Source organism: Carlito syrichta, unplaced genomic scaffold (genome assembly GCF_000164805.1).
Source record: "Carlito syrichta isolate Samal-C Ts95f unplaced genomic scaffold, Tarsius_syrichta-2.0.1 Scaffold309894, whole genome shotgun sequence".
In the NCBI taxonomy this organism is placed as follows: Eukaryota; Metazoa; Chordata; class Mammalia; order Primates; family Tarsiidae; genus Carlito; species Carlito syrichta.
This window is the reverse complement of record NW_007253990.1, coordinates 115375-128941: the sequence shown is the minus strand read 5'-3', so window position 1 is coordinate 128941 and position 13567 is coordinate 115375. Positions and strand designations below refer to the sequence as shown.

Sequence of the window (13567 nt, the reverse complement as noted above, 5' to 3'; positions counted from 1 at the left end):
TTGACATTATATTTCAAAATAATTTCTGAGTTATGGAAAAATTGACAAAAGAATACGAAATATTTCATAATCCTTTATGTTGATAGCCCATTTTCTTTGTACGTCAAATGTCAGTAGAGGCACATGAAGACTATGGTTAAACTTCTGCTGAGCAGTACCAAACGCCTCTTGCTTCTCTTTGGTTTGGTTATTTGGCTTCACCTTGTATCTCCTTGCAAATTTTCCTCTTCATTAAATATATGTGGTGGTTATTAAAATGTTCCCTTTATATTTCAAAATATAGACACAAAGAGTCCTCGTTCATCATCACGTTCTACGTAAGTCACACTTTCCATATGCTGCTTCCAGTCAGTGACTGAGTATGCCAGGGAAACTAAGGCAGGTCCATTCCTGGAAGGCAAAGGACTCCTCTGACAGGTGACTTTGACTTGACAATATAGAATGGTCTTGACTAACTCTGTTTGGAATAGCACTATAGCCTAAAATGCTTCTTTCTACCAAGCCTTTCTTCCTTCCTTCTCTCTTTAATTGAAGGTCAGTTCTAAAGCAGTGTAATAGCTCTTCAGACTCCTGCTCCTCCACTCTTGCCTTCTTTTCACCTAGCCCCTTGTTGGCTGCTTGTCTATCTTGGTCCAGGGTGTTCATGCTCTATTAATTATCTCCACAACTACTTGCCTATTAAGCCCTTTTGTCTACCCTTTGGGCCCTGCTGGTTCTAATGATTGCAGCTCTAGCTACCTGCCTGCCTCCTCTAATGTTAGGGCCTCCTCATGTGCATGCATTAATGTGCCTAGCTTGGTGGCTGGATCTACTACAATCCTCTCTAATCAGCATAAAAAGAGCAACCACTAAAATACTTAATGATGCTGGTATAATTTTCACAGCTCACTCTAGTGGCCTCCAAATAGTATATGCTCTGTGTCCTTTTATGGAGAATGAATGGTGACTCTTCCAGCTTTACACCATTTATCCATCCCTGCATGTACACTACTGTCAGCCTCAATATTCTTTCTTTTCTCATCTGTTAGGACAGTTTAGGGATTACCACTGTGCTAAATGTTGTCCAACATTTTAATATGTATCTAATTATCAGTTTTCAGCGAATTAGCCAGATTCCCTGATGTCTCTGTTAGTTTTTTTTCTTGTAAAAATATACGATTTAGAGTTTAATTTCTTTAGCCGGGCTCGGTGGCTCAGCCTGTAATCCCGCGCCTTTGGGAGGCTGAGGTGAGTGGATTGCCTGAGCCCGCGGGTTCAAGACCCGCCTGGGCAAGCGAGACCGCATCTCTACAATAAATAAAAAAATCAGCCGGGAGTGGTAGCGCATGCCTGTAATTCCGGCTACTTGGAAGGCTGAGGTGGAAGGATCGCCGGAGCCCAGCAGGCGAGGCTGCGGAGCCCGGGAGCGGCCACTGCACTCCAGTCTGGACGACTGAGTGAGACTCCAACTCAAAACAAAACAAAACAAAACAAAAGACCAGAAAAAAAAAGAGTTTAATTGCTTTAAAACATGTATTCCAAGTAAGTGCCCCTGCATCTATGCATTCTTGCCTAGACAGTCTATTCTGACCTCCTTGCTCAGATGTTCTCATGATTAAATCCTGGGAGTGGTTCATGATTCTTGTCATAAAAGTCTTGCTAAATTTTTTGCCGTTATTCAGATAGGATAGATTTTATTTCCCGTTTTTGCCAGGACCAGTATGTTCCCAGTGGGATTGTGTTGGAATTTTATGCTAATGTTCATTGTGGTGGCCGAGGCAGTACATGGAGACAGCTCCGGAGCATGGCAGCTCTTGAGTTATGGGAGGTGGCAGAAGTGACTGCTCTTACCAGAGAACTGTGTTCCACATGTGCAGGCCCAGAGATTACAGAGATTTCTGCAGAGCCTGCTTCTTCATGAGTCACTCACCCAGATGTTTCTGCTTAATGTTTCAGGGTACCACATTTTCCCTGTCAGGATACTGATAGCACATCACAGACCTGCCTGGACTGAGTACTCAAATGCTTGTAGAGTTCTATGACTCTAACAGTTAGACAGTAATAGTCTTAAATAAGTTCATTTTTTGGAGATTTTTTTCCTGCTGCTCAATCAAAACATGATTTAATTAACTCATCAAAGGTAAATGGAGTTCCTTTCTTGGTGTAACAATTGAACTACTTGGAAACTTAAGTTACAGCCTTAATTTTCCTCCCTCTTCCCTTCCTTTTCTAACTTCCTTCCTTCTACCTTTCTTCTTTTCTTTCTCTTTTTCATCTTGCCTCCCTCATTTCCTCTGTCCCTTTCTCCCTTCTCCTCCGTTTTCTCTCTTATGATCTCTTGTTTTACCTATATTTTTGTTGAAATTCTACAAAGAGATATTACATTTAAACTTTCTGATTTATTTTCTTTTCAGTTCAGAATTTTGTGGTGAGTGCTTACTCTGATAAGGTCGTTGTATATTACATTGTTTTACCCCACAAGTATCTTTCTAAAGTCCCACGTAGCTAATAGGCATGTAGAATGACAAGAGAAAGGACCCTCTCACATATAAAAGTGAGGAATTGTGTGGAAATTTCTAAACCAAATCACCAAACCAATTCCTTTATGTAGTACCATTGTTCAAGCAAAACATGTTTTTAAATTACTAAAACAAATCTTATAATCTACATTTACCTGGGGGAAAGTGATGAGGAGAGAAAACAGAAGAAACAATTTTGTGTTTTCATAATTTCCATGCCTATATACAGATAGGCTCTGTGAATTTAAAACTCTGGGGAGAAAATGCTTCCTACATTCTTTCTCAGATTGCTTCCAACATAGTCCTCTTCATCACACATCTTTGGAAATCCTTTCATCTCAAATGCCAACACAAACAAGGCATGAAATTCAACATTTGTGTTATGAAATATCACACTACTTGATAAATTATTTTATAATGGTTTGTTATGTTGATGTTTTATATACAAGATTTTAAGCTTTTTGACTATAAGGAAAAATGTTATATTGCTCTTTTAATTTCTACTGTTCCTCATGAAGTAAAAAAAAAGTATATCTGCAGCCACTTGTGTGCTAATAACTGAATCTTGAAAAACAAAAAAGTCCTCATTTGTAATGTTTGCCAGTTTCCATGTTATACATATTCTCTTGAGTGATTTCAAGCTACTGATATGATGACACGGAATACACAGTTGGAAAGAGGTGCACACAATTGGTTCTTGCAAACTGGTGTGGGTGGGTTCCAGCACACTGCTGCCTACAGTGTTTGTGGGATACATGGAATGTTTCTTCCACTGATAATCAGTTTTCCACTGGCGAAACATTTGATGTGACTCTCTTCAGGTTTCTATCTCTAATTCAGTTTTAATTTTCTCTACTATTTTATGTAACTGAAGTTTTAAAGCTTCTGCCTTTCTCTTGCATCAATATAGTTACCATAAGTCTCTTTTCAAGAACCAAACACTTTGAGGCTAACTGTGTAACTGTGTATAGACTGAGAAATATGGATTCTTCACCTTGGTTCTTGGGTTGGTTAAGGGAGCTACATGGATCCTGCATGGCATTTGTGAAATCTATGAATTTTTATGGAAAGTGGAGTGTGTGTGTTTATCTGTCAACAGGGTTTATAAATTTTATTAGATTCCTAAGGGACCACTTTGCTGAAAAAGTATCAGAACCTCTGCCCCAAACTTCCTTGGCTTCTATTTCATGCTCTTTTCTAGTTCTCCATGGTTTTCATTCCCTGTGATATATTAGCAAGTGCTAATCTGCTAAGTCCTGAAACTTTTCTTTGGACTATCCAACACTGGATACATGCCATGGCATATCTATTGCTATTTTTTGTATTATGAATTATCCATAAAGAAAAGAAGGTGAAGTATGTTCTCGGAAGGTTACCACAACTTTTTGAGACATGGCATGAATTCATTAAAATACCTCATCTCTACAATAAATCAAAAAATCAGCCGGGCGTAGTAGCACATGCCTGTAATTCAGGCTACTTGGAAGGCTGAAGTGGAAGGATCGCCGGAGCCCAGCAGGTCGAGGCTGCGGTGGCCGGGAGCGGCCACTGCACTACAGTCTGGGTGACAGAGTGAGGCTCCAACTCAAAAAAAACCAAAAAACAAAAAACACAGGTCTTAATTTTTATCTTTAAAAAAATTTATTTAATTTTTTATTTTTTAGTATTTTGAGACAGAATTCAACTCTGTGGCCCATGCCAGAGTGAAATGGTGCATTCATAGCTCACTATAGCCTTGAACTCCTGGGCCAAGTGATCCTTCCACCTCAGCCTACCAAGTTCCTAGGATTACAGTTGTGCACCACCATTTCTGCTAATTTTTAAAATGTGTATTATTATTATTATTTTTGTAGGGAAGAGTTCTGGCTATATTGCCCAGGCTAGTCTCAAACTTCCTCCTGCTTCAGATTCAAGTGATCCTCCCAAAGGACTAGCATTAAAAAATATGTAATGCAGTGGTAAAGAGCATGACATCTAAGATACAAGATAGATGCCTGGGTTCAAATGTGAACCCTGCTCCATGTTAATCATGTGGCCTTTGGTGGCGTAAATGTCTCTGTACTTGTTTATTTATCTGCAAAATAGAATTTATAATATGTATTTCATTGTGCTGTTTGGAAGAATAAATATAATATATTTTAAAAGTAGTTTGCAGCCATCTAGCATAAAACAGACAATTCATGTTAGAAATATTGCTAGAAATATTATTATTATTTTTCTATTTCATTTAATAAGCTAAAACAGTCTTGGTGTGACATACACTACTTATATTTTATGACTGAAAATGCAAAAATATTTACTACGTATCTGCTAAGTAAATGAAATATATGAAAAAAACACACAACTAAAAGGCAGTACCCTGCCAACATTACTTTTCTGTAGTACAAGTCACTTATACCAGGTTTTTCTCAAATTCAATAATCTATGTTTATTTTGTAAGGAGCAGACTGAGTATGGCCCTGCGGATCTCTTTTGTTTTTACGCTATAGATAATGGGGTTGAGCACAGGGGGCAAAAGCAGGTATATATTGGCCATCACTGAGTGGACCACTTTGGGGGCTGACCGACCATAGCGATATACCAAGGACAGGCTCAGCATGGGGATGTAGAAAATAGCAACTGCTCCAATGTGGGAAACACAGGTACTGAAGACCTTGTATTGTTCTTCAGGAGAGGCAATACCAAGGATAGAGTGGACAATTAAGATATAAGACAGGACAATGCATGGTGCATCTATTCCTGTAGTCAGGATGAGATCAATTAATCCACAGATGCTATTGACCCGAATGTCTGAACACGCTAATTTAATCACATCTGGGATGGTACAGTATGCATGGGAAAGGACATTTTATTCTACAGAAATAAAGAGGCTTAAGGAGCAAGAGTAGTGGTACTATTAATACTACAGCACGTATAATCATTAAGAGACCCATCTGAATGACTCTGGAATTAGTGAGAATGGTAGTGTACCTCAGAGGATCGCAGATTGCCACATAGCGGTCAAAGGCCATAGCCACTAGCACTCCAGATTCCATGAAAGTAAATCCATGAAGAAAAAACATCTGGACAATGCAGCTGTCTAGACTGATTTCACGTGCACCAAGCCAGAGGATACCTAATGTTGTTGACATTGTAGATACAGTCAAACCCAGATCAGTGGCTGATAGCATGGAGAGAAAATAATACATGGGTTCATGGAGATTCTGCTGGGTAATGATGACAAACAGGATCATGCTGTTCCCAGAAAGGGCAATGGCATAAAGACAACAGAAAGGGATAGAGAGCCAGGCATGGACAGGCTCTAGGCCAGGAATGATGGTCAAAAAGAAGGTTGGAAATTTGGATGTCGCGTTGCTTAGGATATCCATGATGTCCTGGTTTTGTAGTATTTGTCTTCACAATGTTCACATCCTATAGAAAAAATAAATTGCATTGCCATGAAAAAACATTTAGATATATATTCTTTTTGTTAGGATAATTATTCAAATCATGAATAAGCTCTGCATCCTTGAGAAAATTCTAAATAAAATTATAATATTTATTTACTATTCATAATCAGGGTTATGTAGCAAATTATATATAATCATTTTAACCTTTAACTTGAAGGCAAACATGACCATATGATTTCTCAAATTTTTATGAATTTTTAAAATATTTACAGAACTTTAAATCCCATAAGATTCCACGAATAAAGACCTAGTTTTTTAAAAAGTACATTCAATTTTGAATATCTTGTGTGTGAAATGAGTAAGAGAAAGTCACTTCAAATATCAATATTTCTGCAGTGACCATGTGGGTGTGAGACTACAGACACAGATCTTCATTTTTCTGCCAGTAATATAAGTTTGGAAGTTCTCATTATATTTGTGCAATTTTAATCCAATAGTGTGTCTGTCCAAACTCAGAGAGTAAATTTAAAAGAGAAAACCATGAAGGAAGAACTTTGTAGAAGATTGGAAAATATTATATACACCAAAGCAAGAACAAAATAGTCTATGGGAATCACAAAAGCTAAGAGATCATGGTGTCAGGACTGAACGTTACATGAACAACTGGGTCGTATTCTTAAGCAGTCAAGTCTGGCAAGAATTTAAAAATTCAAATGCCACTAGCACTCCAGACTCCATGAAAGTAAATCCATGAAGAAAAAACATCTGGACAATGCAGCTATCTAGACTGATCTCACTTACACCAAACCAGAGGATACCTAATGTTGTTAACATTGCTGACAGTCAAACCCAGATCAGTGGTTGAAAGCGTGGAGAGGAAATAATACATGGGTTCATGGAGTTTCTGCTGGGTAATGATGAAAAACAGGATCATGCTATTCCCAGAGAGGGCAATGGCATAAAGACATTAATGATCCTGGAAAAGGCAGCTGAAAACTGAGAATGTGCTGTAGTTTCAGGGGGAATAAATACAAGAGTAAGTAGTTGAGGTGCAATGTATTTTATTTCTGGGAACTTGGTAGTGAACACATGGAGAGAAATATGCCATGTAAAGAAGGTTATAAGGTAGATAGCAAATTTTTTCAAGATGGGAAAGATTCAGAACAATTGATAATGTATAAATGGAGATTAAAATACAGTAGACAGTGAGAGATGGAAAATATAGGAAAACACCACTACACAATTTATCCATGTAATGAAAATGTATGTTCACCCCTGAATCTACAATTAAATAAATAGATAAAAAGAAAAATAATATAACAAGGAGAATTGATTGACATATAAAAGTCCTCAGGTAAGTAGTAGGGGATTGCATATAGAATATGACAGTAATTAGTTCTGAAGATGAGGACCATCACTCAATTGACACTAGGTATGAAATAGGTAGGCTGATGGAGGTCATATGAGGAAATTACTACCCAATGTCTACCTTTCACTCTTCAAAGAATAAGGGAAAATGTACTTGTGTTCAGAAGTGATAGATACTGGTTTGAGGATATGATATAGGTCCTTTCTGAAGACAGTGAATGATAAAGGTGGTAGACACAGTAAACACAAATGTCATAAAACCTCTTTCAAAAGAAATTTAAAAAATAATTTTTAAAATCAGCACACATATTGTTAAAATTAATTATAGGATTATTTAAAATTAAATACTAGCAATATTTATTCTTATAATGTTAGTCATCTTTAGCCACAATTTAAAAAATAGTAGGTGGTTTAAATTCATGAGTGTAAATATCCTGTGATAAGTTAACATGTCACCATTCCCTTTATGCTAGTATTCTGTGGTTTCTTTATAATTTTCAGTTCCCTTGGTTTAAATGCAATCTGAGAAAAATGATTAAAATGTATTAGTATGCATTATTAGAAGTCATATATCTATGTGCTATATGAATCCATGAAGACAGGGCAGATCCTAATTTCTGACTTTTCGCTAAGCTCATATGAGTATTTGTGAATAGGTAGCAAAACGCAACGTCAACACAATGAATACCTCTTTCTAGCTTCTTACCAGCAGCATGTGGGAAGAGCCTCGGACGTCTTTGCTAGCAGAGAGGACAGATTATAGTTTGGGAGCCATGGGCATTGTAGTAAGGTAGGAATGAGCTCTGGAATTATCAATAAGATTTCGATCTCTCTGGGACCACAGGAAAAAAAAAAAGGAAATCCCTTGCTACCTATAAAAAATACAGGACAAAAATACAGGATTTGCAATCTCAGGGGTTTTAGAAACCAACTCAAGTGACCTGTGGTCCAGAGACATTAAAATGCAAAGAAAAGAAAGTAAATCACACATATAAACAGAAAGTTTAGATAGCTAGGCACTGGAGAATAGAGAGATGCATGTCATTGTCTCTGAATTATCAGTGCACTGGCAAGGTAGGAAGCAAACTAATATTACTGAAGTAATTATGGTGACAATATAGAGGGAAAAAATTAACACCCAGTCTCCAGGCCCCTATTCCTATATTACCACATTGACTCATAAGGAGAATGATATATGTCCATTCTCAAATCTATCTCTGTTTAGACACTCATTAGGTTTCCCCCCAGGAAATCGGTCAATTCCTTATGTATTATTTGGGTCCAATTTGCTAGTTGGCTGGGGTCACTGTGGGTGGATAATGTGTTCTCTTGTGAAGGTCCACTGCTTGTTGTTTTCCTGCAGTAATAAGTTCAAGGACCTGGGTTCCTGGAGGCATTTGTTCATCTTCGTCAGTGTGGGGAGTTGAGTAATGGATGTAGACACTATGCAGCCTATTAATTCTAGGTTCATAGGACACACACTAAAACCCATCCTTTCTTCTTTATAGAGAAGGGTGTTTTTAGAGTCTTGTGTTTTCCTGGATATCAATAAAATCAAAAATTTGCTCTTCCCTTAGGTAATTTTCTTTAACTTAGATATTATTTCTAGGCTTTCTTCTTTGAGAAATCTTAATGGAAGAAAGTGTAATATGATCAATTTAAGCACCTGGCATTTCCATCAAGTGTCTTAACTAATACTTCAATAACAAAATGAAAAGTGCACTATAATCAAATCATTTTATGAGTCAGTGTGAAAGAATTAAAAAAGTTTCATCACTGTTGCCTTTAAAGTGCTAACAATCTACCCATAGTTGTCACCCAAAGTTTTCTGTCGTGGTCTGATTTTAAAACAATAAAGTAATACTTGATTATTTTTGTCTCCTTGGACTTAGCCTTTGTATAATCCTCTCCTCTTGAGTGTGGATGGGATCTCTGACTTGCTTGTAACCAACAGCATATGGCAAAGGTGACAGGATATAATTATCATGCTTGTATCATATAAGATCTGACTTTGAATGAAGCGAGCTTCCATGTTGTCCAGCTCCATGTGGCAATGAACTGAGGGCAGTCTCCAGCCAGCAACCAGCCAGGAACTGAATGTGGCCTTCCCCAGCTACACTGTAGCAAGAAACTGAGTCCCACTATTCAAGAGGTGAAAGGGAACTAATGAAATTCTGCAATAACCACAGGAGCTTGGAAGGAAATCCTTCCCCAGTAAAACCTCAAATGAGACCTGGTCTTTTGCAGAAGACTCAGAGAAGCTGTACTCTCACTCCTTACTTACAGAAACTGAGAGATATAATGTTTGGGTTGTTTTATGCCACTGCTTCAATGCTGAAGAAATCTGGTTTTGTTGTTCTTCACTACTCTACCACCTCTGGTTCTTAACTGGAATAGAAAAATCTAACATACAGCATGAAATTTATCACTGTCCCAAGTCATGTATCATGGCTCTTTATTGAGAATTTGAAGCTACCGAGGACTGTCCATTTATCATTTTTGCTTCATGTCCTTTGTGCTTCATCTAAAACACCCAGGACATATTCAGATACATCATTCGAAGTAAATAATGATTTGTTGAATTGCAAATAAGACTTTAATGAAAAAGTAATAATTACATTGAGGCCATTAATCATTTCATTAGTGTACGACTCAATGATTTATTACATGTAACTGCAACTCAGCTGATCTGTGTTGATCTGTTTTGTGTTGCTGTATAGGAATACCGGAGGCTGGGTAATTGATAAAGAAAAAGAGGTTGACTGGGCTCGGTGGCTCAGCCCAGCACTTTGGGAGACCAAGGTGAGAGGATTGCCTGAGCCTGTGAGCTTGAGACCAACCCGGGCAACTTGGCAAGACCTCGTCTCTACAACAAATCAAAAATTAACTGGGCATGGTAGCGTGTGCCTGCAGGTCTGGCTACTTGGAAGGATCACCAGAGTCCAGCAGGTTGATGCTGGGGTGACCGTGAGCATGCCACTGCACTCCAGCCTGGGTGACGGAGTGAAACTCTAACTCAAAAAATAAAAAAAAAGAAAAAAAAAAAGAAAAGACAAAGAGGTTTATTTGGCTTATGGTTTTGTATGCTGTATAAGAAGCACAGTGCTGCTAGGCCAGGCGCAGTGGCTTACGCTTATCCCAGCACTTTGGGAAGCTGAGGTGAGAGGATTGCCTGAACCCACAGGTTGGAGACCAGCCTGGGCAACTTGGCAAGTCCTCATCTCTACAATAAATCAAAAAATTAGCCGAGCGTGGTGGAGCACGCCTGTAGTTTCAACTACTTGGAAGGTTGAGACGGAAAACTCACCTGAGCCCAGCAGGTTGGGGCTATGGTGGCCGTGAGCTTGCAGCTGCACTCCAGGTTGACTCATTAAAAAAAAAAAGAAAAGAAAAGAAAAGAAAAAAAAGAAAAAGATGTTTATTTGGCTCACGGTTGTGCATGCTGTATAAGAAGCATAGTGCTGCTGTCTGCTCTGTGTTTGGTGAAGGCCTCAGGCTGTTTCATCTCATGGTGGAAGATAAAGAGAAGCTGGCATGTGCAGAAAGCATATGGGAGGGGGAGGTTTTGTTCATGGATATATTGTGTAGTGATGATGTCTGGACTTTTAGTGTAATCATCACCTGATTACATTGTACTCATTAAGTAATTTCTCATCAGCAGCCACCTTCACCATTTCTGAGTCTCCAATGTCTATCATTCCACATTCCGTGTCCATGTGTATACATTATTTAGCTCCCAGTTTTAAGTGAGAACATATGCTGTTTGAATTACTGTTCATTTATTTCACTTAAGATAATTATCTCCAGTTTCATCCACGTTGCTACAAAAGGTATAATTTAAGAGGATACTTGCTGGCGGTGTGGCTACAGTGTTTACCCCCAAGATTAAGAGAGAGAGAGAGAGAGAGAGAGAGAGAGAGAGAGAGAGAGAGAGAGAATATCACAAAATAGAGTAATTCTCTTCTTCATCTTAAAAAAAAATTTTTTTTGTAGTTCTTGTTAGGGTTAGAGACAAGTTGTTTAGAAATCACTCCAAGGACAGGTTTTATATTTTATTCTCACATTGAAAACCAGTCAGATTTAGCCCCAAAAGGCATGTTTATGCAAAATTAAATGAAAATAACAGTGAACCTCACTTTTTATTTTTCGAAATGGGTAAAGGTTTAATTCTTTCTTGTTACAGCTGAATAGTATTATACTGTGATATTGTGTCTGTATCTTTTTATTATAATTATTTGTTTTCCTTTGGATAGATACCTAGTAGTGGGTATATGGATCATATGGTAAATCATATGGTGGTTCAAATTTTAGTTCTTTGAGAAAATTCTGTTTGCCATAGAGTTTGTACTAATTTATATTCCCACCAACAGTTTATAAACATTCCCCTTTCTCCTTATCCTTGACAGTATCTGTACTTTTTGACTTTTTAATAATAGCTATTTGTCTTTTTATTAAAGACCATTATAAGTTGTATGAGGTGATATCTCATTGGTTTTTATTTGTGATTATTAGTGATGTTGAACATTTTTTCACATATGCTTCTTGGCCATTCATATGTATTCTTTTCAAAAATGTTTATTCATTTGCTCACCTTTTTTTTAAAAAGCAAAATTTATTGAGAGAACAGAAAAGTTCCCAGAGCAAGAGGGGACCCAAGGGGGTTGCTCTCTTTGCCCACTTTTTAATGGAGTTTTTTTGTTTGTTTTGTTGTTTGAATTTCTTATAAATTATAATAATTATAAATTATGATTTTTTCCTGTTAATTGCATAGTTTGCAAATATTTTTTCCTATTCTGTAGCTTTTTTTCCCACTTGATTGATTATAACTTTTGCATAAGCTTTTAAATTAAATTTAATTAATTCTCATTTGTTTGTGTTTGTTTTTGTTGTTTGTGGTTTTTAGGCCTTAGTCATGAATTCTTTGCTTAGACCCATGTCCAGAAGAATTTTCTCTAGATTTTATTTAAGTTTTAAAAAAAATATTTTCAGGTCTTACATTTAAGTCTTTGATTAATCTTGAGTTGATCTCTGTATATTATGAAAGATAAAAGTTGAATTCCATTCTTCTGCATATGGCAATCCAATTTTTCCATCATCTTTACCTATTATATGCATTTGTCACTTTGTCAAAGATTAGTTGGCTGTAGATTTGTGGCTTTATTTCTGGGTTCTTTAGTCCACTCCATTGGTCTGCCTATTTTTATACCAGTGCCATACTGTTTGGGTTACTATATCCTTACAGTATAACTTAAAGTCAGGTAATATTAATTGGAACAAGATAAGAATTCCTACTTTCAACATAAAAGACATCCAAATTGGAAAAAAAGAAGTAAAATTATCTTCATTAACACACTGTCTGATCTTATACCTAGCAAACGCTAAAGACTCCACCAAAACACTCTTAGATTTGATAAATAAATTCAGTGAAATTGCAGATGTGAAATCAGTATACAAATATTAGTGGCAATATTGTTCATATTAAACACCAATAATGTTCAAATTGACAATGAAATCCAGAAGGAAATTTCATTTACAATAACTGCAAAAAACCTCAGCTAGGAATATATTTAATGAAGCAGGTAAAATATCCCTTCAGATATCAGATTATGGACACCAACAATCCTAGTCCATTATCACATTCTATGAAAGCCACATTTCCCATGAGCTATTTCCAGTCTTTGACTGAGTGTGCCAGGGAAACTAAGGCAGGCACATCCTTGGAAGACACAGAACTCCTCTGAAAGGTGAGTTTGATTTGAGGATACTCAAAGTCCTTTGTTCAAAGTTGCACTATAGTCTAAGATGCTTCTTTCTATTAAAACTTACTTAGTTCTTTCTTTAATTCAAGGCTAATTCTGCAGCAGTCTAACAGCTCTCTCAGCCTCCTGCTCCTCTACTCTTGCCTTCTTCTTCTTTTTTTCTTTGTGAAATTGTTTTACTTACTAAAAATAAGAGTGTGATGTTAGATTCAGTAGGTTATACTACAAACTTTTAATGGGTAGAATCATCTGCCACCTATAGGCTGCAAATATAGAAAAAATTCTGTTTCCTGGAATATGATTGAAAAAAATCCTGATATCTGTTCTGCCATACACTCACCTAGAGTAAGCCTACACAATAATATGGAGATATCCAGCAAGTTAGCACTGAAGTGTGTTGTAAATGACTGTACCATTATAAGTTGATTGAACTGAATATCACTGGGTAACATCTCTCTGTAAGTGAAACAGAAAAACGTTTTAACTTGCTGCTTGTCTCTGAAAGTACTTCTTTCCTTTTCTTTCTTTCTTTTTTTTTTTTTTTTTGAGTTGG

The 13567-nt window shown here is 37.0% G+C and overlaps 1 protein-coding gene across 1 annotated transcript; it reads right to left on the bottom strand.

Annotated features, from left to right (window-relative positions):
- Positions 1-4926: 4926 nt before the first annotated feature.
- On the bottom strand, positions 4927-5881 carry LOC103270660 (olfactory receptor 51F1-like). The gene is given in 2 exon segments (XM_008068194.1): positions 4927-5346; positions 5348-5881. Coding segments are annotated over 2 exon segments (939 nt in total). The 5' UTR covers positions 5867-5881.
- Between the last annotated feature and the right edge of the window lie 7686 nt (positions 5882-13567).